This window comes from Staurois parvus, unplaced genomic scaffold (genome assembly GCF_062004578.1).
Source record: "Staurois parvus isolate SC_StPar_1 unplaced genomic scaffold, SC_StPar_1.0 ptg000832l, whole genome shotgun sequence".
Classification (NCBI taxonomy): Eukaryota; Metazoa; Chordata; class Amphibia; order Anura; family Ranidae; genus Staurois; species Staurois parvus.
The window spans coordinates 4,962,461-4,990,394 of NW_028318628.1; the positions used below are offsets into that span (position 1 = coordinate 4,962,461).

General features: G+C 43.6%; 1 protein-coding gene across 1 annotated transcript in view; it reads left to right on the forward strand.

Moving 5' to 3' along the window:
• Positions 1–4,966: 4,966 nt before the first annotated feature.
• LOC149443801 (lipase maturation factor 2-like) overlaps positions 4,967–27,934 on the forward strand; it is a 29,409-nt gene continuing 6,441 nt past the window's right edge. Inside the window, exons 1-12 of the mRNA XM_089655334.1 lie at positions 4,967–5,146; positions 9,137–9,390; positions 12,469–12,497; positions 13,675–13,871; positions 15,075–15,253; positions 16,319–16,454; positions 18,883–19,014; positions 19,148–19,253; positions 21,080–21,176; positions 22,206–22,388; positions 25,096–25,264; positions 25,918–26,029. Of these exons, the coding sequence (XP_089511460.1) occupies positions 5,053–5,146; positions 9,137–9,390; positions 12,469–12,497; positions 13,675–13,871; positions 15,075–15,253; positions 16,319–16,454; positions 18,883–19,014; positions 19,148–19,253; positions 21,080–21,176; positions 22,206–22,388; positions 25,096–25,264; positions 25,918–26,029 (1,688 nt within the window). The 5' untranslated portion in view covers positions 4,967–5,052. The remainder of the gene's footprint in view (positions 5,147–9,136; positions 9,391–12,468; positions 12,498–13,674; positions 13,872–15,074; positions 15,254–16,318; positions 16,455–18,882; positions 19,015–19,147; positions 19,254–21,079; positions 21,177–22,205; positions 22,389–25,095; positions 25,265–25,917; positions 26,030–27,934) is intronic.

The following is a 27,934-nucleotide window of genomic DNA, read 5'->3' on the forward strand; positions in this document are numbered from 1 at the left end:
TGACTGCACTGGAACGCACTGCACTGAGTTACAGCCATTAGAATCCATGGAAAAGAAGAACGCAAGGTTGAACTTTTTTTCATTTTGGATAGAATAAAGGAGGGTTATAACCCCTGTCTGAATTTTTTCTTTGCCTGGAGAGATTTAATATCACTTCCTGTCCCATAGCCAAAACAGGAAGTGAGATGAAATCCCTGTAAATTAGGGGATCCCTTGGGGCCCCCACAGGTCACCTGAACTAGTGCCCTGAGGAAAAGGGAATCGCACCTAAAAATGCGTCAGCCAATTGAGGGTCTTCTGACCTTTGGGAGCTGACCTAGTGATTTGGTCACTTTGTACATTATATGCTTCTGATACTACATTTGTTTGTGAGTATATATCAACTTCAGATTTAATAAAAGTTACTTCTCAGGTAATGCACTAGGCTGGTACACCCTCTCTTCACTTGGTTTTACAGTCACCAGAACTAGTTTTTCTTTCTCTCTGAAAGGACAGAGAGAGATACAATGTATCTCTCTCCTCCATTCAAAGAGAGAAAACAAGGGGGTGACTGATCACTGTGATAGCCAATCAGAGGCTACCACAGCGTTTAGGTGACCCAGAATCGGGAGTTCTGGGTCCCAATCGTAAGAACTGGACCCAGGGCTCTCAGTGACACCCCGGTCTTTGTGCCGTGCGGCATGCTCCCAGCAGAAAGACAGGTACGCAAATCAGCAGCCCCACGGAAAAAAGCCCAGTTCTGTGAGGCCACTAATTTGCGTGCGGTTGGCATCAAGGGGTTAAACAGGATAAATAGGGTGAATCACCCTAAAGGTGGCATGGGGAGCAGTAAAACCCTAATGGGGTGTTCTGATCCTTCTCCACTCTAGCCAAAACTAAAAAAAGTTTTGCCTTTAGATATATTTTAAAATGATTCTAAAGGTTAATTATTTTTTTGTAAAACAACAAACATGTCTATACTTACCTGCTGTGTGCAGTGGTTTTGCACAGAGCAGCCTGCATCCTCCTGCCAGTGTTCCTGGCTCCTCCTTTCTGTTGGGTGCCCCCACAGCAAGCAGCTTGCTATGGGGGCACCCGCTGCTCCGTGTGTCTATTCACACACGGAGCTGCGGCTTGGCCCCGCCCCTCTCTCGCCTCATTGGCTGACTGGCTGTGATTGACAGCAAGGGAAGCCAATGACTCCCACTTGCTTTCTCAGCCAATGAGGAGGCAGAGACACGGGACAGCCAAAGGCTGTCATTCACATCGCTGGATCGCAGGTTAGTATGGAGGAGGCTGGGGGCACTGCTGCACACAAAAGATTTTTTACCTTCATGCATAGAATGCATGAAGGTAAAAAACCTTCAGCCTTTACCAGTTTAAACACTGTGCATGCGTTTTGGATGCAGAACAAAAACACACTGGTCTGCATCTGGTGTGAACTAGTCCTAAGAAATGTCTTAAACTGATCGCAAAAAGAAATACATGAGAACAAGCAGAATCTTCTCATTGAAGCGGAGTTCCAGCTGCAAAATAATAGCCAACAGCTACAAAAACTGTACCTTCTGACTTATAAAATACAGACACTTACCTGTCTCTCGGTCCAGTCGTGACCTCACCACAGCTGGTTTCACCGGCCGTCTTCTCTCCCTGGCACCGGCATCTTCAGAGTGGGCACATCTTGCTGCTTCACAGCCGGGTGCCCGCTGCGCATGCACGAAAAGCGCTGCGTCTTGAGAATGGCCCTGTGGTCTTCGTGTCCCAGAAGACTGCAGGGAGAGAGGGGGGGAGATAACTTCTGCTTCCGATCGCCTAGGCCAGGGGTAGGCAACCTGCGGCTCTCCAGCTGTTGTAGGACTACAAGTTCCATCATGCCTCTGTGCAAGTCATTGCTGTAACTGCCAGTTTTGTAATGTTGCAATGCCTCATGGGAAATGTAGCTCCACAACAGCTAGAGAGCCGCAGGTTGCCTGGCCTAGGCGATCACAGCAGAACTGGGAGCGGGAATCTGTCAAATTCGGATAACTGCTTCTGCCCCTCCCGCTCCCCAAAGGTGCCAATCCTTAACGGGGAGCTGGGGGCAAAGCCTCAAAGTGGAACTTCCCCTTTTGGGTGGAGCTCCACTTTAAAGTGTATCTATGGTCAGAATGTCAAATCATGTCTTCATTTCCACATTGTATTTCAGTGATTTCTAGCCTACCCGTTATTCTGCATGATCTTGTAGTTTGTAAACTACTTATTTAGTTCCCTGAATTCTGTGATATATTCACTATGTTCTGTGAGTGTCACACATTTCATAGAGCCTGCCTTCTGGACTACAAAGGAGCTGAGAGTAGGAGACTCAGGAGGCGGAATTAGTTTAGGACTCACAGCTTGCGGGCAGTAAGGTACCATGGGATATGTAGTTCTAAGAAATGGAAAGCAAACAGCAGAGGAGAAGCTGCAAAGCATGCTGAGAATCCAGGAAAATTTGGAAAGAGATGGCCAGCAGACACATTTTTCAAGTAAGGTTATATGACTCGTTTGTTGTTATTCTTCCCACTGACACCAATGATGGGGCACTATTCCTCCCACTGACACCAACGATAGGGCGTAATTCCTTCTACTGACACCAAAGATAGGGCGTAATTCCTTCTACTGACACCAAAGATAGGGCATATTCCTCCCACTGAGACCAACAATGAGGCACTATTCCTCCCACTGACACCAACGATAGGGCGTAATTCCTTCTACTGACACCAAAGATAGGGCATATTCCTCCCACTGAGACCAACAATGAGGCACTATTCCTCCCACTGACACCAACGATGGAGCACTATTCCTCCCACTGATACCAATGATGGGAAACTATACCTTCCACTGACACCAACGATGGAGCACTATTCCTCCCACTGATACCAGCAATGGGACACTATTCCTGCCACTGACACCAACGATAGGGCGTAAATCCTTCCACTGACACCAAAGATAGGGTATATTCCTCCCATTGAGACCAACAATGAGGCACTATTCCTCCCACTGACACCAATGCTGGGGCACTATTCCTCCCACTGATACCAATGATGGGAAACTATACCTCCCACTGACACCAACGATGGAGCACTATTCCTCCCACTGATACCAGCAATGGGACACTATTCCTGCCACTGACACCAATGATGGGACACTATTCCTCCCACTGACACCAATGATGAGACACTATTCTTCCCACTGTCACCAATGATGGGGCACTATTCCTCCCACTGACACCAACGATATTGCACTATTCCTCCCACTGACACCAACGATGGGGCACTATTCCTCCCAGTGACACCAATGGTGGGGCATTATTCCTCCCACTGATACCAATGATGAGGAACTATACCTCCCACTGACATGAACAATGGAGCACTATTCCTCCCACTGACATCAATGATGGGACACTGTTCCTCCCACTGATACCAATGATAATACACTATTCATCCCACTGATACCATTGATGGGATGCTATTTCTCCCACTGACACCAATGATGGGGCACTATCCCTCCGACTGACACAAACGATGGGGCACTTTTCCACCCACAGACAACAATGATGCGGCACTATTCCTCCCACTGACACCAACAGTGGGGCACTATTCCTCCCACTGACACCAACGACAAGGCACTATTCCTCTCACTGACACAAGTGATTCCTCTCAGTGACATCAATGATAAGGCGTGATTCCTTCCACTAACACCAATGATGGGGCACTATTCCTCGCACTGATACCAATGATGGGGCAATATTCCTCCCACTGATACCAACGATGGGGCACTATTCCTCCCAATGACACCAACGATGTGGCACTATTCCTCCTACTGACACCAATGATGGGGCACTATTTCTCACACTTATACAAATGATGGGGCACTATTCCTCCCACTGATACCAATGATGGGGCACTATTCCTCCCACTGATACCAATGATGGGGCACTATTCCTCCCACTGATACCAATGATGGGGCACTATTCCTTGCACGGACACCAATGATGGGGCACTATTCCTCCCACTGACATCAATGATGGGGCACTATTCCTCCCACTGACACCAGTGATTTATCTCAGTGACACCAATGATAGGCCGCAATTCCTTCCATTGACACCAACGATGCGGAACTATTCCTCCCACTAACACCAATGATGGGACACTGTTCCTTCCACTGATACCAATGATAGGAATCTATTCCTCCCACAGACACCAACAATTGGGCACTATTCTTCCCACTAAAACCGATGATAGGGCACTATTCCTCCCACTGACACCAAAGAGATGGGGCACTATTCCTCCCAGTCACACCAATAATGGGACACTATTCTTTCCACTAGAACCAATGATGGGGCATTTTTTCTCCCACTGACACCAACAAGATTTGGCACAATCTGTTCCATTGACACCAATGATAGGGTCTATTCCTCCAACTGACACCAATGATGGGGAATTATTCCTCCCACTGACAGCAATGATGGGGAATTATTCCTCCCACTGATACCAATGATGGGGCACTATTCCTCCCACTGACAGCAATGATGGGGAATTATTCCTCCCACTGACATCAATGATGGGGAATTATTCCTCCCACTGACACCAATGATGGGGAATTATTCCTCCCACTGACACCAATTAGTGGACATCCTTCCTCCTTCTATTGACCACAGCCGCTGTCATTTTTTGACTCCCACTGACCACCAAGCCTGAGACAATGTCTACTCCCACTGGCCACCGCCTACGAATTTTACGACTACGATGAAAATATCAGCACATGACTTCCTGTTCCTTTTGGTGACTAAGAACACTTTTTAGCGCTCTCAGAGATTCTATTTTTGGAACGTCTCCATGACGCGCATGCGCTCTACATAGAAGGCGGTACAGCTTTTTCCGGGGCTACGCCGCTCTTCATGTACTGCGTCTGCGTAGTAGGAAGTTACCTGTCTGAATGGGAGTTACACGCACGCGCTGTTGTAGGGGCGAGCGGCACTGTGTAATACGCATGTGCGAACCGTCCACGTTGTGACTCATCCAGTGAGCTGCAAAGAGCGGAAAGTGTGCAAGAATGGTGGAGCAGCGCCTTGTGCGGGGTGCCTTCCTATGGGGGATGAGCGGGATCTACCTGTGTGCATTCCTGTCTCTGTATACCCAGATCCCAGGTATGTGTGTCTGCAGATGGGATAGAACGCCCTGTTCTCCCCATACAGGCGCTCATTGATACTTTGTAGCAGACAAGGCGGGTTCAGTGCTTGGCTCAGTCATTGCAGCATGTACAGGTGGCTCCTTGGCCCCATTGTTTGGTGCAAGGTCACGATTGTACATCATTTGTGCACCAGGCTGGTTCTGGTTCGCTCTGTATATTCACATTGTATCATTGATTTCTATGGCAGTCCTTAAAGCGGCAGTACACTCGGAGTTTCAGCTTGTTCCTACAAGAAAGCTGATAATCCTTCTAGGTACCATGCATGTCTTTTAAACTTGCTCCATTTCGCACTTGCAAAAAAACAAAAATTGTACGATTTAGTAGATGATCACACTAGCCACAAGGGCGTTGAACTGGTGGCCTTCCAGCTGTTGTGAAACTACAAGTCCCATGATGCCTCTGCATTTGAGAGTCATTCTTGTAACTGTCAATCTTGCAATGCCTCATGGGACTTGTAGTTTGGCAACAGCTGGAGGGGGCAAACCTGGATGAAGATGGCAGTGCCCAGAGCGGAGACCTATCTGCACTGGAGAGCTCAAGGCAAAAGGTACTAGCACATTATGACACAAACCTGCAGGGGGGGCCATTAGATATGACTTTGCTCCACTTAATGGAGAAGTACAACCAATGCTCTTTTGGCTGTACTTCTCCTGTGGATCACAGTAGTGCAGTTCGTTCTGCACTACTATGACCTGTTTTCAGCTGACAGCAGGCTGACATCACTCAGCCAGTCCAGGCTGGGGAAGGATCCTGACTTTAAAGTCGGGATCCACCTCAGAATCTGGAGCAGCACCTGGCTCAGACTCTCAGCGATCCTTTGAGAGACTGGGCCAGCTGCTCCCCTCAAAGCCCAGTGCTCCAGTGAGCATGGGGGTTGAGGGGGGGGGAGAGAGCAGGAATACCCCATTGTTGGCGGTCGGTGGGCGGAATAGCGCCCCCATTGTTGGCGGTCGGTGGGCGGAATAGCGCCCCGTCGCTGGGGGTCCGTGGGCGGAATAGCGCCCCGTCGCTGGGCGGAATAGCGCCCCGTCGGTGGGGGTCGGTGGGCGGAATAGCGCCCCGTCGGTGGGAGGAATAGCGCCCCCTCGTTGGGGGTCGGTGGGAGGAATAGCGCCCCCTCGTTGGGAGGAATAGCACCCCATCATTGTTGTCTTCCCTGAATGGCTGTGGGAACTCAGTGGGCGTGATAGTTGAGTTCTCACACTTAGACCTGCCAGGGACAGGTGCAGTATCAGACGGGAGTGATCGGGCAGACGTAGCCCTGTACGGCCGCAGTGCATAGGGGCTGCTGTGCCAGTAACATGTTACACCCTGAGTACAGGTGTAACATAATATAAAAGGTGAACTTATCCTTTAACAGGGGATTAGAAACACACAAAAAAGGGGGGGGGGTGAAAGTCCCTTATTGTCTGTGTTTTTTCTGTTTTTATTCTTACTTGGTTATCCTGCCAGCAAATTTTTAAAAATAAAAACACATTTTCTATCGGAATGAATGAGATTCACAACCTATGTCAACAGAACAGGTGCTCCAAATCCAATTGGGGGGGGGGGGCATACACAGTCCTAAACATGAAGTGCAAGTTCACCCTAGAGCAGACCTGGGAAAACTGCACCCCCAGGGCCACATCCAGCCCTTTGGCTGTCCCCATCCTGTCCTCAGTGCTTCTACTGTCGCCTCCCTCACTGTGGAGAGCTGCAAGAACTGGAAGGAGAGAGCCGGAGGAGCCTCCACACCAATCCCAGTTTCTCATGTGGCTCTTGGGAAAATGACTTGCCCACCCTGCCCTAGAAGTACTGAACACTAAACGGTCACATACCAGATGTACTTTGATAAATGCATGGCATCATGTTTGACATCTGTCTGCACTCCAGATATCCAGCAATCAGTCTTTGATAGTATTACCAGCAACACCATGCAACTCATTGTGTCACTCAGCCCCACACCCCAGTTAGAGGGGGACTGAGGACTCTGATGTGAAAGGGAGGAAGACTGAGGACTCTGGCGTGAAGGGAAAGTGGCATACTGATGATCCTGATGTGAAGGGGGCAGGAGACTGGCGGCTCTGATGTGAAGGGGGTTGGGAAACCGATGACTCTGATGTGAATGGGGGAGTGCTACTTGGGACTCTGATGTGAAGGGGGGGGGGGCTACTTGGGACTCTGATGTGAAGGGGGGGCTACTTGGGACTCTGATGTGAAATGGGGGGGGGCGCTACTTGGGACTCTGATGTGAAAGGAGGGGGCTACTTGGGACTCTGATGTGGAAGGAGGGGTGGGGCTACTTGGGACTCTGATGTGAATAGGAGGGGAGGGCACTACTTGGGACTCTGATGTGAAGGGGGGGCACTACTTGGGACTCTGATGTGAAAGGGGGGGTTACTTGGGACTCTGATGTGAATGGAGGGGTTACTTGGGACTCTGATGTGAAAGGAGGGGTTACTTGGGAAAGGAGGGGTTACTTGGGACTCTGATGTGAAGGGGGGGGGGGCTACTTGGGACTCTGATGTGAAGGGGGGGCTACTTGGGACTCTGATGTGAAATGGGGGGGGCGCTACTTGGGACTCTGATGTGAAAGGAGGGGGCTACTTGGGACTCTGATGTGGAAGGAGGGGTGGGGCTACTTGGGACTCTGATGTGAATAGGAGGGGAGGGCACTACTTGGGACTCTGATGTGAAGGGGGGGGCACTACTTGGGACTCTGATGTGAAAGGAGGGGTTACTTGGGACTCTGATGTGAATGGAGGGGTTACTTGGGACTCTGATGTGAAAGGAGGGGTTACTTGGGAAAGGAGGGGTTACTTGGGACTCTGATGTGAAGGGGGGGGGGCTACTTGGGACTCTGATGTGAAGGGGGGGGCTACTTGGGACTCTGATGTGAAATGGGGGGGGCGCTACTTGGGACTCTGATGTGAAAGGAGGGGGCTACTTGGGACTCTGATGTGGAAGGAGGGGTGGGGCTACTTGGGACTCTGATGTGAATAGGAGGGGAGGGCACTACTTGGGACTCTGATGTGAAGGGGGGGGGGGCACTACTTGGGACTCTGATGTGAAAGGAGGGGTTACTTGGGACTCTGATGTGAATGGAGGGGTTACTTGGGACTCTGATGTGAAAGGAGGGGTTACTTGGGAAAGGAGGGGTTACTTGGGACTCTGATGTGAAAGGAGGGGTTACTTGGGACTCTGATGTGAAAGGAGGGGGGCTACTTGGGACTCTGATGTGAAAGGAGGGGGGGCTACTTGGGACTCTGATGTGAAAGGAGGGGGGGCTACTTGGGACTCTGATGTGAAAGGAGGGGGGGCTACTTGGGACTCTGATGTGAAAGGAGGGGGGGGCTACTTGGGACTCTGATGTGAAAGGAGGGGGGGGCTACTTGGGACTCTGATGTGAAAGGAGGGGGGGGCTACTTGGGACTCTGATGTGAAAGGAGGGGGGGGGGGCCTCTTGGGACTCTGATGTGAAAGGAGGGGGGGGGGCCTCTTGGGACTCTGATGTGAAAGGGGGGGGGGGCTACTTGGGACTCTGATGTGAAAGGAGGAGGGGGGGGGGCTACTTGGGACTCTGATGTGAAAGGAGGAGGGGGGGGGGCTACTTGGGACTCTGATGTGAAAGGAGGAGGAGGGGGGGGCTACTTGGGACTCTGATGTGGAAGGGGCTACTTAAGACTCAGAAGGGGGGAGGCTGAGGACTCTAATATGAAGGGTGGGGGACTCTGAGGGGTGGGGGGTGGAATGGGACTGCTAACTCTGATGTAAAAGATTGGGAAAATAAAGACTTTGATGTCAAAGGGGAAGAGAGGGTGTGTCTGAGAACGTTTGATGTTATGGGGGGGCTCCATTTTAGACTGGGGTGCCTTGAGATTTTGCACATTTTCAAAGGTTGTCGTGAATGAAGAAAGGTTGACAAACCTTGATCTAGATTTCTAATTGGGCTCTTTTATCATTTCAGGTTTGTATGGCCGTGAAGGAGTCCTGCCTGCTTGGAGGATGCTGCGCTTCACTGGTAAAGGATTTTGGGAACAACTGAAGGACTCCCCTACTCTGCTCTGGCTAGGCCCCAGGGTAGGACTGGATACAGAGCAAGGCATGGAACTCATCTGCTTACTAGGAGTTCTCCTTTCTGTGGGTGCATTGCTTTTCAGTGTCCTCCGTGACAGCCTGGTGTTCCTCCTGCTGTGGATCCTCTACTTATCTGTGTATCAGGTGTGTTGTCCTTGTGTATCCATAGCTTGTACCGCTTTCTAACTGTAAAGGCTGGAACTGCTGACACTCGCTGCCAGCTTTATGTTTATGGAAGATTAGGAGGTATGAAGAGTTAAAGTCGTACTTTTTTTTTCTTGCTCATCAAAATTGCTGCCGCTGAGCAAGTTGCTTAGGCGCAGGGATCTTACCACCTTATCTCCCGAGATTATTCAAAGTGCTGGTACTCACATTATGCCACAATTTCAGATCTTGTGGAATACATTCCAGTGATTTTCTTAGTGTTTAGCAGTGCTATATTAAAATGGTGAGAACACACGGTTTATGTAACCTTTCATGGCTGGCATTTATCCAGATGGTCACACATGCATGCCAAATACCTGGAAACAGGATGAACAGATCCCTTTTACAGAGTGTCTTGGTGGGTTACATTGGCATTAACCATTAGCCGCCCAGCTAATGGCCGTTTGGCGGCTTCAAAAGTGTCCCTGCATTCCGGGTGCACGCCATTTGGCGTGCTCCCGCACATGCGCAGTTTGTGCTAATGCAGAGCGGCGCAGCAGTGCGATCTGTCACCGGCTGTGCACCTCGGACACAGCCGATGACAGATCCGAGTACCGGCTCCCGTTGCTGGTACCATGTGACCTGCTGTGACCAATCACAGCAGGTCACATGACAGTTGTATACAATGGATGGCTTCATTTATGATGCCATCCATTGTATACTAGTGCCTAGCTGTGAATGGTCACAGCTAATCACATGTACATGTCATGTGATTAGCTGTGACCAAATCACAGCTAAGCACAAAAAAAAAAAGCTGAATGAATCGATTTCATCCAGGTAAATGCTTGCTTATAGCAAAGTAATTCTTTGCTATAAGCAAATTGTGTATAAAAAAAAAAAAAAAAATACTGATCACTTCCCCAAAGTAGTACAATGTTGCTATGGTAACATTGTACTACTTTGGTCATAGTAAAATATGAAAAAAAAATCTTAAAAAAAATGTAATAAAAAATTAAATCTAATAAAAAAATAAATTTTTTTTAAAAAAAATATATATTTTTTTTTCATACTGTCACCAGTCAGTGTCCCTGTTCACCGCCATGCCAGTTATATGATGGCACTGTACTGCACTGGTGACAGTATGTAAAAAACAAAATAGTGAAAATAATTTTTTAAATTTTTTCATTTTCCGAAAAATTATGACAAAAAAATACAACTTCAAAAAACTCGCCATGCCTCTTATGAAGTACGTCGGACTGTCTACTCTGCAAAAAGGGGTCATTTGGGGATATCTGTACTATCCTGACATTCTTGGACCTCAAGAAATTAGATTGGCTGTCAGTACTTCAGGATTGATCAATATTCAGATCTATACCATAGTTTGTGAACTCTATAACTTTCCTACAAACTAAAAAATACATCTTAATTTGGTTTATTTTCACCAAAGACATGTAGCAGAATACATCTCAGCCTAAATTTATGAAGAACAATTATTTATTTGTAAACTTTTATAACAGAAACAAAGAAAAATGTGTTTTCTTTTCAAAATTTTTGGTCTTTTTTTGTTAATTTAGCAAAAAATAAAAACCTCAGCGGTGATTAAATACCACCAAAAGAAAGCTCTAGTTGTGTGAAGAAAATGATAAAATTTTTTAATTTGGGTACAGTGTTGTATGACCGCGCAATTGTCATTCAAAGTGTGAGAGCGCTGAAACCTGAAAAATGGCCTGGGCAGGAAGGTGTAAAATTGCCCGGTATTGAAACGGTTAAATCTAGTTATCACTCATTTTACAAACGTTTTCCAGGTATAGTAATTTGCTATTTTACTGTGTAAGAGAACAAAAAGCATATAATAGGCTAGCTTAAATAAGCAGCTCATTTCTAGAGACCCCATCCACATTATGGTGCCACCCAAGGTAGAGTGTTACCAGTGGCAGCCTTTGTGTTGTGTTCATGTCCCGATTCACTTAAAGGCTGTTTACTGTACAAAAAAATTAAATAACTGCACATGTTTTTGCAGGAAAAAAAATGTTTCTGCAGAGCATTGCACCCGTGATCAGCAAGGTGCCATATCAGGTTCCTGCAGACAGTGCCTACAGCTTTCTCCCCGTACCTCTATAAAGTCTGCTCTCACAGTTCATTGAGAACTACAAGCTGTCTCCCGCAGTGGCAGATGGGACTTGTAGTTCGCTCATTCACAAATTCCTGTGAATGAATGATGCGATTTTGTGGGTGGAGCCCTGTATGGCCGCACTGTTTTTAAATTGTGACAGCTGATGAAAGGAGAGGAACACCTGCCTTCTGTCATGGAAAATGGGGGGGGAGGGGGGGGGAATCTGGAGGTGTGTGGACTGGTGCATAACATGTTACATACTAAATACAGGTTTAAAGGATAAGTTCACCTTTTGTAACATGTTACATGTCACACCCATATTCAGGGTGTAACATGTTACGAACGGACTGGCCCCAGCGTCCCCCGATCCTTTGTTGTGACAGCTAACGGGGGAACTTCTCCCATTATCTGTTACTGTTTAAAAAGCTCAGGCCACGTGAGCGTCTGCCCAGCCACATCACTGTTGCACAGTGTTCTGTGAATGAGAAAACTACAAAGCCCAGCAGCCTTTGCGGCTTACAGCTTGTAGTTCTTAACGAACTATCAAGGCGCTGTGACTGCTGTGGTAGTTGATTTGAGTCTTCCTGTCAAAGTATTGGCTTCCCCATACGAGGTACAAGGAAGTGGATATAGTGACAGGTCTGCAGGAGACCTGCATGGCATCACTGATTTTCTGATCACTGGTACAATGCTTTACAACCTTCCAAAACAAAAAATAATAAATGCACAAAAAAATGTGCATTTATCATTTTTTGCTGAAAGGTGAACTTCTCCTTTAACATGTAATGGGTTGCTAAAGGTTTACTTGGCCTTTAATATAACTCGGGGGTTTGAAATAAACCTCAAAATGGGGAAGGGGTCATCTTGCAATTGAGAAGAAGAGGTAGCCTCTATGATTGTTTTATGATGGGTTATCTATTCTGATATTTCTATTTAAAACCATATTTCCTATTCTGTGTCTGCAGGTCGGACAAGTATTCCTGTATTTCCAATGGTAAGTGTCTGATTTGCAGCTGTTGATGTGTCTTTAACCGCTTCCCGCCCACCATATAAAGAAATGAGGGGTGGGCGATGGTTCTCTTGTTCTGGAAGGACGTCATATGACCTCCCTGGGACTCAGCGGAAAGAGCCGACGACGTCGGCTCTGTCATGTGATCAGCTGTGTCCAACCACAGCTGATCGCATGTAAATAGGAAAATGCCTGTTATTGGCATTCCTCTCCGCACGTGCTGACAGCTCATGAGGAGAGGAGAGCCGATAATCAGCTTTCCTCAGAGGGGACATCTGCACTGATCATCAGGGCACTGATGGTCAGTGCCCTGATGATCAGTGTAGCCCCATCAGTGCCACCTGCCAGTGCCTGCCAGTGCCTACCAGTGCCCATCTGAGCCACCTTTCAGTGCTGCCAATCAGTGCTGTCTGTCAGTGCCATATATGAGTGCTGCCTTTCAGTGCCCATCAGTGATGCTTGTCAGTGCCCATCACTGCAGCCTCATTAGCGCACATCAGTGAAAGAGAAAAATTACTTATTTACAAAATTTTATAACAAACTAAGAAACAAACTTTTTTTTTCAAAACTTTCAGTTGTTTTTGGTTTAACAAAAAAAAAGACCAGAGGTGATTTAAATACCACCAAAAGAAAGCTATATCTGTCTTTAAAAAAATGATAAAAATTTCATGTGAGTACAGTGTTGCATGACCGTGCAATTGTCATTCAAAGTGCGACAGTGCTGAAAATTGGCCTGGGCAGGAAGAGGGTGAAAGTGCCTGGTAGGCAAGTGGTTAAAGCCCAAGCTGAGGAAACTTGAAAATCATCAGACACAGCCCCACTGTTAGGGGTAACTGTTTCATCAAGGGGATAATAAAAGCACTTGATCCTCCACTCCCCGATGCTGAACTATTCTTGATAAAACATCCATTGCAGGGTTATGAACCCTGCATGGGTCTTGATGATGTCAGGAGTGCAGAGGAAAAGACACTGCAGGAACTAATCTTGCAGTGGATCAGGTAAGATCTTCTTTTCTATGTCCCCTTCATGTAAACGAGCAATTAACCCTTGCCATGTGGGCACAGCCCCACTGCAAGGGATAAGTTATACATTTCCCGGAGTTAAGCTTTAATGAAAGTAATTCATAGTAGAGCAGAATATGATTTTCTGTTTATTATTTCAGGGACAGTCTTCTGCTAGAAGCTGGATTTCTAACAATACTAGTGGCTCCACTGCGTGCTTTACGTTCGAAGACAAATACCTGGAGTTCTCATGATGGCATCACATTCTGGCTAATTCGATGGCTGCTTTTTAGACTTATGTTTGCATCTGGAGTAGTAAAACTAACTAGCCGGTGTCCCACATGGTGGGGTTTGACAGGTGAGGCCAGCTGTATTACTTTCATTTTTCTACTATTCACCTTTTGAAATTCTGTTTTGTTTTTTTTATTGTATACAGTTCTGACACTAAAATGTTGCGCCTTTTCTATCACCACACTCCTTCCTTGGATACTGGAACTTCAGTCTTTAGTTAGTTACTTGTCAGAAAGTGATGTCGTTTTGGAGGGGGGGTGTTTGTAGTTTTTTTTTTTTTTTTTTTTTTTTTTTCTTCAATTATTTTGCCCTTTTTCTGGCAGCCTTTGGGGCTATTTTCCTGGGCAGGTATAGATACCATTCCTCACTAAGCCCCAGTTTACACTTTGGAACTGCATGTGATTCACACAGGAATTGCACTACATTCATGTGCAAATCGCATGCTATCCTGTGCGGTGCTATTTGAGCCCATTCATTATGCGTGGCTCAGAACGCACTGCATCCACATGAAAAAGGTGCACACACTTTTTTTTTTTTTTCTTCCTGCACTAGAACCAGATTGCATGGGTGTTCATACCCATGCGATTCGATTCAGGCAAATGCGCTGCGTTTTTGGGTGTCATTAACTTAACAGACACCCGCAGTAGTTTGCATGAACACAGGAATTGCTGCGTTTCCCACACCACATCAGTGTGCACCCAGGCCTAATCCCTTTTTGTGAACTCAGGTCTGGAGAATTATCAGAAGGGGTGCTTCTTCTAGTATCTCCGATCTTTATCAGTTTCTCCTTCTACCCTACTGTTAACCTGTGTTCTTTCGATGGGTCCTTTCCTTTTCTTCTGGCTTCCTTCTCTGCATTTGTCCATTTTTTTTGTCCTATTACTCCCAGCCCCTCAGACACACACAAGCTTTTGTCTTGCTCATCTGTGCCTTGTCCCTATTTTTAAAATGGTTCAAGCAGCAACTGGAATCTTTTATAGGAGGCCAGCAAGGACAGTAGTGTTGGATAATGGGGAAGCGTGAGAACCTTTCTTAGGATTTTATTGCCATCAGTTTCCCTAATAAAATTCCATACTTTCTGTTCGGATGTCAGTATTAAAAAAAAAAATATAAGGAACAAAGGAACATTACTTATGCAAAGAAAAGTTCATTTTTCCACGGTGTATAAAAGGGCATTGAGATACATGTGAAAATAATAAAAGTGGACTTTTCAAGAATTGGCCTAATTATTCTTATGTATTTCTTTTTACGGCTGTTCCCTCTTTCTTAGCTCTTACCTATCACTATGAGACCCAGTGTCTCCCAACTCCAGCTGCCTGGTTTGCCCATCAGCTTCCTGTGTGGTTCCAAAAATTGTCAGTAGTTGCTACATTTGTCATAGAAATTGGGGTTCCGTGGCTTTTCTTCCTGCCTTCCCGAAGGCTTCAGCTTTTTTCATTTTATTCTCAGGTAAGTTTGTTGTTTTTTTTAATGTATTCTGATAATTTTAATGTTTCATATCTGTGTACAGAATGCAGTATTTAGGCCTTCAGATTTCACTGGTAGGCTACATTCACCCTAGCCTCCTGCATTTTTCAGGAGAAATTATCTGAAAAGTATAAACTAACCTTTTGCTTCCCAGATCAACTTTTCATACTGTAAGGGCTCGTTCACACCATATGTGCAGAAAAACTGCTGGAAACTGATTTGCAGAGACATCAGTTTTCATGCACGTTTTCAATGAGTTTGATACATGAAAGAAATCTGCACGTTACTAATATTGTGATGTAAACAGGGCACATAAAGAACAGGTGATTTTGTTGTGCCATTGCAGAACTCATGCAGAAAAGCTGACGTCTCTGCACCATGGTGTGAACAAGCCCTTTAAAGGTTCGTGCCCACTGGACGCTCATAACCAACTCCCTAGACGCTTTTTTCCTGGCAGCAGAACAACACTTAGCCATTACTTCGTTTCATTGGGCAGAATAGTAATTTATTCTGGCCATTGAAAGGAATGAACTCCCAAGCACTAAATGCGCCTAGTATTAACGCACATTTAAACTCACATGCGTTTTTGCCATGTCAAATGTTTTTCTGCCAAAACTCTTTTCTGAACGCGAATCTTCTACATTCAGGAGAGGAGCATTTTACTGCCTCTAAACACTGCTGCTCCTAAACTTTGGTAGAAGTCTATGTTTGCATGGACACACAGGATTTTGAGGTGTGTTCAGGAGCTTAGGCAAAAAAACACCCAAAGCCCCATAAAAAAAGTGCATGTAGGAGCAGCAATGTGCATGAGCCCTAAATGTACTTGCATCTATGCATGTTTACATGTGTCTACATGCGTTTAAATGCCTTCAGGGTATAATTGACCTCTGAATGCACAGAATTCCATTCTCCTCACATGCTGCATTATCCCATTAAAAATCAATATTTATTTAAAAATATCCTAGGAGTACATATAATGACAAGTTTGTTAATGCCGATCGGAATTAGGCCTTTGTACTGATGATTTTCCTTGTTTGCTTTTATTAGGTTATCTTACAGGTCCTAATCATATTCACTGGAAATTACAATTTCTTTAACCTACTGACCCTAGTTCTTTGCATTCCTCTTCTGGATGACCAGCATTTAAAAGCGGAGCAGAAGGGCAAAAAAGCACAGCAGAAAGGTGACTACCTCATGGTCCTTATTATACGATGATAGCTATCACAAATGCCTAACTTTCATTCAAGATCTATGTGCAGTATGCTAACCAATATTCTGGTTGTTTAATTGCGGTCTGCCAAAAATACTTTGTATTAAAAAAAATTTTAGTCTGCATTTTTTTGGATCCTAAAAGCAGCTGAAAGGTCTTCGAATATGCAGTTTGAACAAATATGGGGTAATTGCAGGCTTCTCTTCACACTGAAATATAATATTCCATACTTTGTAAATATTAGTAGTAGCTTAAAATGTTACTAAACCCAGGACCCTGCATTCACTATATCTGGTTTCCCACAGTACGCCGAACATGGAAATGTAATTATTTTAGTAAATATAAACTGCTAAATACCTTTTCTCATCAGAAGTTAGAGCAGTCTTGTGACTTCTATCAGTGTCCAGCAGAACACTGGGTAAAGCTTGTAGGTGGAGTTTTTGTTCTCCTGTAGGAGGATGCAGGACCCCTGACCTCTGTCTGGACAGTGCTGATTGGCCCTGTGCTGATCACATGCACTCTCCCAAGGATAAAGAAAATACTTTAGCAATACCCACCAAACTGAGCATGTGCAGCTTGCCCCTGAGCCTCTGTTCTGTCAGGAGATATTTAGGAGACACTGGAAGAAGGGGAGGATCAAAGAGGACAGGATCAGACATCCTTTTTACACGATACTGAGGATTAACCCCTGAGGTTCCACAGTGAGTATAACAAGCATGCTTTACTGCATAAACAGATTGATTTTACTCTTGTTGGTTTAGTAACAATTTAATAAATCATTGTGGGAGCCCATTGAACCACAATATCATAGATCCTTCCATGATTGCCAGCAGTCAGACTAGGTGTGTTCTAGGGGCCCCCTCTATAGTAATTCCCTCACTCATTGTATGTAGTGTCTCTGGTGAGTGAAATGGTGAACACTGTATAGTTTGTCACCTGTATGAAGATGGGGTACACCGGTAGTTAAAGTGACTCTAAAGGTTGTGTATTCTTTAAAAAAACAAACGTATACTTACCTGCTGTATGCAATAGTTTTGTACAGAGCAGCCCCAATCCTTTTCTTTCTGCATTCCCCGCTGGCGGTCCTGGCTCCTTCCCTATACCGAGTGCCATGAGAGCAAGCCTCTTGCTCTGGAGGTACTCACAGGCTCACTTCTGAGCTGCACTCCTGTGAATGGACATTGTCCATTCACACAGAGTGCCGCTCGCCCCCCCCCCCCCCATTCTCTCCTCGTTGGCTCACTGGCTGTGATAGCAGAAACTGTGTGAACCAGTGAGGAGGGAGAGACACGGCAGAGCCGCTGCTCTCATGCACAACACTGGATTAAGATGTGGATCAAATAAATATCGGGGTGGTGGGGGAGGGAGCTGCACCCAGAAGGTGTTTTACCTTAAGGCACGGAATGCAGTAAACTGGTAGTAAACTCTCCATTTCTATTTTTAACTACAAGTGAGTTTATAATAAAGCTTACCTGTAGGAAAAATGAATCTCTCCTAAATGTGCACCGTTTAGGAGATATTCTACAGAGCTGCAGCTGGTGACATCACCGGCGCATGAGCTCTGAAGGAACGGCATACCCGTGGACGAAACTAGCGAGTGATGTCATCGACAGCTCAGCCGTTCAAGCAACTGCAGCCTGAGAAGCCTTGTCAGCGGTGACAGCGCGCAGCTGGAGGGCTTCGTTTTAAGGTAAGTTTCACATAATGTGCTAGTATACAATGCATACTAGCACATTCTATTACTTTGCAGGGGGGAAACTTTTTTTTTTTTCAAATACGTTTAATAAAGCTATTCATAATACTGCCCCAAACTACCTCACCGACCTGATATCCAAATACCACCCAACACGTACTCTTCGCGCCTCACAAGACCTCCTACTCTCCAGTTCCCTCCTCCCATGCCCGACTCCAGGACTTCTCCAGGTCTTCCCCCATCCTCTGGAACTCGCTACCCCAATCCATCAGACTGTCATCTACCCTCCTCACATTTTAGGCGCACCCTGAAAACCCATCTCTTTAGGGAAGCCTACCCCGCCCTCACCTAACAGCCGATCTCCACTCCTCCTACCACTCCATCCCCCACAGCCATTTCCTCCTGTACCACTATCCCCTCCCTCTTAGATTGTAAGCTCCAAGGAGCAGGGCTCTCGAACCCCTTGTGTATTGTTACTGTATTGTCTCATGTACTGTCCCCCACTATAATGTACAGTGTTGAGCAAACATTTTGGCGCTATATAAATACTGTATAATAATAATATTACCGCTTGTAAAGCAAACAACCTTCTGCCTTTAGAACAACTTTAATTACAAATGATGTACAGACAAGGTAACTAGATTAGGTTTGTATCTACTTGCATTAATTCTGTTCTGATTTTAGTTGTGTTTTTTGTTTTTTTTATAGGTCGGGGGTTCTCTATAAAGACTTTAGTTGTGCTCTTGGATCTCCTTGCTTTTGGGTTACTTGCTTTTTGGACTTTAAAATATTTTGAACTTCAAATCAACTTAGAAAATTATACTGTTGAATCCAAAACAGGTAAGTGGCCCATTATTTTCGGTTTTGCCAACTAAGCTTCAGAGTTTGTGTTTGTTTTTTTTTCTCTTTATGCATACCAATTATGTTATTTCTGTTTGGGGAAAAAAAAAAATCTGTCTTTTTACCTTTACAGCCTTTACCTATCATGACTTTCTGCAGTGGCTCAGGACACTCACCTTTCCATCTATCTGGATAGGCGCTGCTTCCCTAGGTTGGGAGATTCTCAAAGGCATGTACAGGTGAGTACAACACTAGTAAATATACAGCATGCTATTACTTTCTCATCTTGTCTTAGAATAAAGCATCTCTTAGGACTTCAGTTATAGAAGGAACATACTAAAAATTAGCTGGTTTTCAGCATACATTTTTTTTTTTTTTTCTCTCTTCAAGCATGACCGAATTAGAAACATCAGTCATGGGAAACTTTTGCATCCATCACCTGTAGTGCCTGTTCACCTATACTGCGATGACTGGTGAAACTTACATCACACCGCTGGCTCACTGCAGTCGGAACGGAGAGCTGCCCACACACTAAACCTCTGCGGTTTAGTGTTTGGGCAGTGTGATCCAGCCTGTAGGATGTAATGGGTGATGAGATCCTGAAATCCTAACTTGCTTTTAAAATTTCATAATACATTTTAGCATTTATGAGAAGCTTGAAAAAGATCCCAAAGCATCTAAGTGGGTATATGGCCAGTTTTTCTAGCAGCATTTCCAGAAGGAAACCAAGGCAGGAAGAGCTGCAAAGAACAGAGACACAACTATGGCTTCACAAAGAAAGATGGATATATCTTCCGGTCACTTAGTACTGACATTTGATTGTGGAGTCAGTGCGGAATGTGAGTGACCTACCGGGGTGGGTGCCAGGTTGTACAAGCAGAGAAGGATGCTTTCCAGAGCAGTTGAAGCTTCAGCATTCCCATTCATAGAGCCCTTGAGTTACTGCATGTGAGCTCTACATACACTAGGACCTTTTTTTTTTTTTTTTTTTTGATTTTTTTTTTTTTTTCATTTACCCAAGCCGAAGCTGGATTTTTTTTTGTATTGAAATACTGCGCTGCAAGCTAAGTGCTTGGTAAGCAGTTGCAGCACTTTCCCATCAACTATAATCGGTAAGTTTCACAGGCAGTGCCACCTGTCAAACTCAAGAGTCCAAGTTACATATGCTGTGGCATGTTATCTTTTAGGTGGGCATTGGGGGGGTGGTAATACCACAGCTCTGAAATGTTTGTGTTCCAGTGGAAAATCCAGGAGGGTGAATGTTAAAAACTAATATAAGCAAAAGGTGAGACATATGCGGAAATTGGTGTTTGGTAAAAACTAAGCAGATAGTTTCTGGAAAACTTGCTCTTTGAGGGCCAGTTCACACCAGAAAAATGCACATCGGATGCATATGGATATGTTGTTGCTTACAGTTCACACCATTCTCTGTTCCGGGTCAGTTTTGTTGCAGTGTGTTATGCTTCAGTATGGTTCGCTGTAGAACAAAATGCAGCATGTTCTCTTTTTTTTTTTTTTTTTTTTTTTTTTTTTTCACTGGAAACAGACTGGATCTGACTGCACTGGTGTGAACTAGTGCCATTGAAATACATGGAAAACACTGTGCATGCATGCAAAACGCACTGGCCTGCATCTGGTGTGAACTAGGCCTTAGTGTTTCACTGAGTTGAGGTAATAACACAGGATGAAAAATATCATGCTAAGCACCGAACCAGGCTTTGTATGTTGTCCTTTGTATATGAGCAGCTGCAGTGTGGGTGATGATTGACCCAATACAAGTGACAGCTTCCTGATTTGACTCAGACGTGGGTTTGGAAATGCATCCAAACATACCGAAGCTTAACTCTAGCTAGGTGTAACTCCATGACCTTGCACATGGAGTTTTTCCCTCTGACATACACAACTTTTTGACAGTTCTGGTGGGTTATTGTATCTGCCATAAAGAGATAATTTCTGGGTAGACTTGCCTATTGGTAAAAAGCTATTTTTGCTATACATTTTGTATATTCTCCACATAATAGACCAAATATGTATTTTTTTTGAGCCTTGTTTCTGTTTTTATCAGGAGTGCGTCTGTTCGCGGCATTTTCTTGAAGTTCTGGGCAACGATACAATGGATTATTTTCTCTTTTGCAGCAGTTGGCATGTTTGCTGTCAGCTTGGTAAGATACTATACATTTACACAAATTGCCTGCAGCAATTACAATCCCACTTTCCTAACAAAAGAAAAAAGTGGGCTTCCATTTGTTACCCAGGTTCCAAAAAGTATTGTAGAAAACAGATGCTAGTAATTTTGTAAATAGCAGTTTTGCATGAAGACCCTTTCAGAAGTTGGGGCACAATCACTCGTGTTAATGGAGTAATCTTTCTGCCCAGCAGCTTTGCTGACTCTGCTAATATTATAACCCTTGTGATGCCATTAACACCCAAGCATTTCATAAATGCACACAAAATTGTGCATGTTTGCAGTTGTGTCCAAAATGTGTACACTTGTTATGCTTGAAGTGCCATTCATTGTTAATGGCACCCTAAATGCAGCGAAATGATGCACATTTAAAACGTGTTGCGATTGCAGTGCCGTTCATTGGTGAAACCCCAAACCCTGCAAGCAAACACATTAAAATGCTTGAGAAACCATGCACAATGCTCAGCACTTAAAAAGCTACATGAACAACTTCAGTGTCTATATAGCGGACCATCGAAATCAGTGAGAGAGCCTATGCATGTAGCGCAAAACGCATTAATTTGCACGCATTTTCAAAATGCCTAGGGGTAAATACAGCCTTAGTGGTGAGAATCGGTTTTAATGCCCAAACACGAGAGGGAACCTTGTGTCCTGCTTGGAAACTAGCTTTTTGACAATTAAAGTAAACATAGGTGTTCTTCATGATTCGGTCATGGCAAGATTGCTTTCACACTTTTTGGGTGAGGTTGTCTAGCAGCCCCTTAAGTAGTTTGCTGCCATTTACATTTCCTGCATCATTAGCAAGCACAGAACCATAGGTATAGTCCAAACTGTTTATGTATTGCCTGGAAACTCCCTGAATAATGTACTGAGATTTTCATGCATTCAAATTTCACCCAGCCTATTTACTCTCTGGTCAGTATGTAGAAGGTTGGACTTTCATGCTCCGTATAGTGATGTTGCAGCAGGATTCAGGTTGTTCTTTATTAACCATTTTTCTTTACAGGTACCCTACACATATATTGATTTTGAGTCTAATGGTCAGCTCTGGCCATCTATTAATCATTTGTTCAACAAAGTGGATAGATACCAGTTGGCGAACTCTTATGGTTTGTTTAGAAGAATGACTGGTGTTGGTGGCCGACCAGAAGTTGTTGTAGAAGGAAGTTATGACAAAGAGACTTGGACGGTAAATATGAATTTTGTTTCCCAAAAACAAAGGGATTTTATGATAGCGATGCTAGAAATTGTTTTAGAAGCCTCGGAAGCTAGCCATACACCTTCAAATCTTCATTTTGATTTTCCAGCATATGTTATTCTGACCTACTATGCCAATTGGAGAGCCCTATAGGCAAGGAAAGCTTTGTGTGGAGAACACTCTCACTATCTCATCCAGGTGCCATGTCATAGCATTTGGTGATGAAAGGAGTGTGTAAAGAATTCCTTGCTTTTGATAGGACTGGCTGTTTTATTACCTTATCAGTAAAGTGGTTTGCTCCAAGACGAATATTGATAACTTATTTTATTTTATTTGGATAGAGTGGAAAGGGATTAGAACACCTGTTAGGTTTTTGTTGCCATCTTTTCTTTGCATTACAAAGATTCACCCTCCCCTATTTGTCCTGTTAACTATTATCACAATGAGTGAAAGTGATAATGGAAAATTCCAAAATTTGGGGTGCAGTCAGAACGGGAGCAGGAGGGAAATCTTCCAGTGAGGCACTAGTTCTGGTGACTCTTGCAATAACCAGGGATTTCCTCCGTTTTTTTATTTTATATAAAGTAAGAGTAAGGGGAAGTTATAACTCCTGGGGGTTGTTTTATTTTTGTTCTTTTTTTTTTTTCTTTGTTTAAGCCATGTGTCCCGTTTTGGAGAGATTTCCCTTCATTCTCTGTCCCATAGCCTAAACAGGAAGTGAGGAAATCCCTTCAAAGTAAGGATATAGGTTTTGTGAAATATAACTCTCAAGACCATATTAACCGCTTGCCTGCCGCCCCATAGCAGATGTACTGCTACAGGGTGGTTGCAATGTGCAAAATCACATAAATATATACGTGATTTTTAATTTCTGGGTGAAGGCGTGCCGCCCTACCCTTGCTGCTGTTGGCTCCTGAGGATGTCAATCACCGGGACTCGGTGATCGGTGGCGAAGGTGAGAGGGGAGAAATCTAAGTAAACTACACAGGTCCCTCTCCTGTCAGCATGAATGTGCTGCTTTCTATCTCTCTGCACAGAGACAGAAAGCATCATGTCTCCTTAGTAAAACAGCACATAGTACACAATAAGTATATTGTATTTTCAACATAAAACCAAAATCAAGAATATGGGGACATGACCTTATTATTTTGCTGAAAGAGTAGTTTATGCTTTCAATAAACTTCCAGCAGAGGTAGTGAGGCAGTCAACAGTAAATGGCTTCAAACATGCGTGGGACAAGTATAGATCTATACTCAGATAAAAATGTTAACCAAAACCCACCCACCCCACCCCCCCCAAAAAAAATGGGCTCACCTGATGGACCGCTCTGACTTTTTCTGTTTCTAAAACACTCCCTAACGCAGTTAACACCTTCCTGCCCAGTGTCATTAGTGCAGTGTCAGTGCTATTTATTAGCACTGATCAACGTATTCATGTCACTGACTGGCAGTTAGTTCCCATCCAGTGTCGAAATGCCCGCTGCAGTCCCTCTGTAAGTTGCTGATTGCCCCATTACTGCTATAAAAAAATAAAAATGCCAGTATGTACACCATCATTTGTAGACCCTATAACTTTCACGTAAACCAATTAATATACACTTATTGGGATTTTTTTTTTGTTAGCAAAGACGTAGCAGAAAACATTTTGGCCTAAATTGATGAAGAAAGGTGTTTTATATATATATATATATATATATATATATATATATATATATATATATATATATATATATATATATATATATATATATATATAATTTTTTTTTTATTATTAATGGATATTTTTTATAGCAAATAGTAAAAAAAATATATATATTTATTTTTTACAAAATTGTCGGTCTTTTTTTTGTTAATAGCCAAAACATAAACACAGAAGTGACCATATACCACCAAAAGAGAGCTCTATTTGTGAAATTACATAAACTTCATTTATATACAGTGTTGCATGATCCCACAATTGTCAGATAAAGTACCGCAGTGCCATATCGCAAAAAATGGCCTGGTCAGGAAGGGGGGTAAATCTTCCGGAGGGCAAGTGGTTAAAAAGTAAAAATGATAGGAATACTACATCTAAAAATAGTTTTACTTCAAAGAAAGCAAACCAAAAAGGTAAATTCTAATATCCCAACCTAATTTTTTGTTTTGAGTAGACTGGGACACCATTTAGAGCTCAACTCCGGCATCTGCGCATGTTGTCCAACTACAAGTGTCACATGTTTTTGCTTGAATCTTGGGGGGCTTTGTGTATGTCTTCCAGATCTGTGTAGAAATCAGTGTGAAGCATTGCCTCTGTGCAAGCGCTTCCTGTAATAAAGACCAGTCACTGCTGCACTTTCATCTTGTGATTTGTCTTGTATCCACCCCCCTTAAGTTTTTTTTTTTTTTTTTTTGCACGCGGTCTGTAGAAGGTGGACTCCACCATCCGCACAGGCTATGTATGTGCGATACAGTGGTGTCACTAATATTCTTACAAGGTGGTAATCCCATATGTAAAGACATTTGGTGCACACAGAGTGGTTTTATATCCTTTGTGACTATTGAGGAATATAATTAAATCAAAGCTTTTGTGTCCAAAGTTCATTTTTTATACTTTAACACTGGAATGGTCAAAGGTGAAGTTGACTTTAGAATTGTTAGATTGCTCAGACTAGCTTTGTTTTATTCATTCTGACTTTGTGTAATCCCTAATCTTCCCACAGGAAATAGAATTCATGTATAAGCCAGGAAATATAAGTGCAGCTCCTCCAATCATTACTCCTCACCAGCCTCGCTTGGACTGGCAGATGTGGTTTGCAGCTCTTGGACATCACTCACAGAGTCCATGGTTTACCAGCTTTGTTCACCGACTTCTACAGGGAAACCAGGATGGTAAGATATTACTAGGAAAGTTAATAATGTTTCGGGAACATTAGCCACTAGCTGAGCACCGACTGTGCAAAAACGTCCTTGGTTCAAGTGTTAATAATCGCTTTTTTTTTTTTTTTTTTTCTGCATTCAAAAAGCACAGAAATTAGGTTATATGGTTGTCAATGTCATAGTTCACATCAGTGCTCGCAGTTCCAGTGCATTCCAGGTGAAGAAAAAAAAGTAGAGAAGGCTGCATTTTTTTCTGCACAGAATTGTATTCTATTGTACAGCGCTGAGCAAACCCTTTGGCGCTATATAAACTCGTAGTAATAATAATAATAATAATAATAATTGTACTGGAACGAGGTAAAACACAGTGGAATGTATATGTCCCTATTTAAATTTGAAGAAGAGGAGATTTAAATTGAAGAAGAAGAGAGGTGGGGAAATGAACTGGAATGTGTAAAAAAAAAAAAAAAAAAAAAAAAGTGCATGCAGAAACGCATCTGGACTGCGTTTCTATGGTGTGAACCGGCCTTGAAGGTCATACTTGGAATGCTTCTGATTACACCTGTTTGCTGTTCCTGAAAATCCACATTTTAAGATTGAAATACATTTATTTCTTCCAGACTTAAAAATGCTATTCTCATGTGTTCAGTGATTTTCATTTGCAGTGGTGCGCCTGGTGCAGAATGATGAGTCGCTATATCCTTTCAGTACTCGCCCCCCTCATTATATAAGAGCACAACTCTTCAAGTATTGGTTTACAGAAAATGGTCAAACCGGGTAAGGAATACATTTAGAACAGATGGTATCAAGTTGTTGTTATATACAGTACACACTGCAGACCATTGTGGTGAATAAGCATGGACAGGAAGAATCTATGGTTTATCATTATTTGGGTTAAAAAAATGCCAAAAAATATTTTTATAATTTTGCTTCACACAATTGTACATACACTGATCAAACAATTCCACATATGCTTAGGCTAGGTTCACACTGCTGCGATCTGATTTTGATCCGATTTTCAATGCGATTAGTTCAATTTGGATTCTTCTGGTATGCCGTTTGCATATTCTATGGTGCAAAATGTATTCTGTAATTGCCCCCAAGTAGTACAGAAACTTTTCCCATAATCGTGCAGTGCTGATTTGCATTGATGTGAATGTGCACCTTTTGAAAAACAATGTGATTGTCCTGAAAGTCTGTGACTCTAGTCATATCTGAAATCACACTAGTGTGAACACAGCCTTAAAGTGAAGACTTTCTGTAGCATGATAATGCAGACATAATAGCAATTCTGGTAAAATCTTTGTTAAAATCTGGCGTGTTCTCTAAAATCATACCACTTACGGTCACTTCTTAATTCACCTCTTACTGCTCTTCTCCCCTGTTTGTTGACCTATAGTATAATAGGTATCCTTGCCAATAGTGAGGAGAGCAGTGAGACAGACTACTCATCCCATGAGGGATTTGGTCACTTTCTGCCAAGTACCGTACCCCAGATTGTAAGGAAAATGTTATGTGCAGGTGTCCGCACTCTCGTGCCTCAGTTACCTGTGACAATTAAAGTTACTTTTGTACTTAATTAATGCGAGATAAGTTGGTTTGTTACTGTCATGATTGTAGATCTACACCGTATCCTGTTTCTACTAATCTTCAAGTTAAAGTGGTCAAAAGACTATAGTGTTTTTTTGTTTTTTTTTTACCTTCGTGCGTTCCCTGTATTAAGGTAATAAATACCTTTTTAACCACCTCCCGTCCGGCCGTTGTATATAAACAGCTGGACGGTGGCAGTGCAGGGGCGGGTGGCCGTTTATAAACTGCCTCCCAGCACCCTGCTTGTGCACGCTCCCTGGGAGCGCGCAGCATCGCGATCTGGTGCCCGCTCTGTCCTCCGGACAGGACCTCTGTATGAGGTCCCGATCATGTGATCACATGCAGAGTAGTAAGCCATGATGTCACTTCTGACATTGCTTACTACGTGTGAAATCTGTGAATGATCACAGAGGTCACATGGTACAAGGCTATTCACAACAGCCTGGTACCATGTGACAAGCTGTGACCAATCACAGCTCACTCAGTAGTTCTCAATGGCTGCAAGAATGGATAAATTATTGCTTTTATATCCTTTATGGGTGTGAAAGCAATGAGTGTAAAAAAAAAAAAAAAAAATTATCACCCCCCCCCCACAAGTAGTAGTGTCACCAAAAAAATAAAAAATATAAAAAAAAGTTTAAAAATTATTATTTTTTGTTAGAAACTAATTCAGGTTATTTTTTTTTTTTTTACTAAAAATATAACGGAATAAATTTTGGCCAAGATTTATGATGAAATACTATTTATTTGCAAAATTTTATTAGAAAAACACCTTTTTTCAAAATTAGTGGACTTTTTAATTTACATAGCAAAAAATAATAATCCCAGTGGTGAATAAATACCACCAAAATCTGTCTCAAAAAATGGTAAAAAATTCATTTAGGTTCAGTGTTGCATGACCGCGCAATTGTCATTCAAAGTGTGATAGCACTGAAAGCTGAAAATTGGCCTGGGCAGGAAGGGGGTAAAAATGCCCAGACTGGAAGTGGTTAAAATCTGCTCCCTCCCCAGCCTAAATACTTAACCTGAGCCCAATTTTGTTGCACTAGTGCGCTCTATCTATCCTCACAGGCTCTGCAACAGCAAACAAAC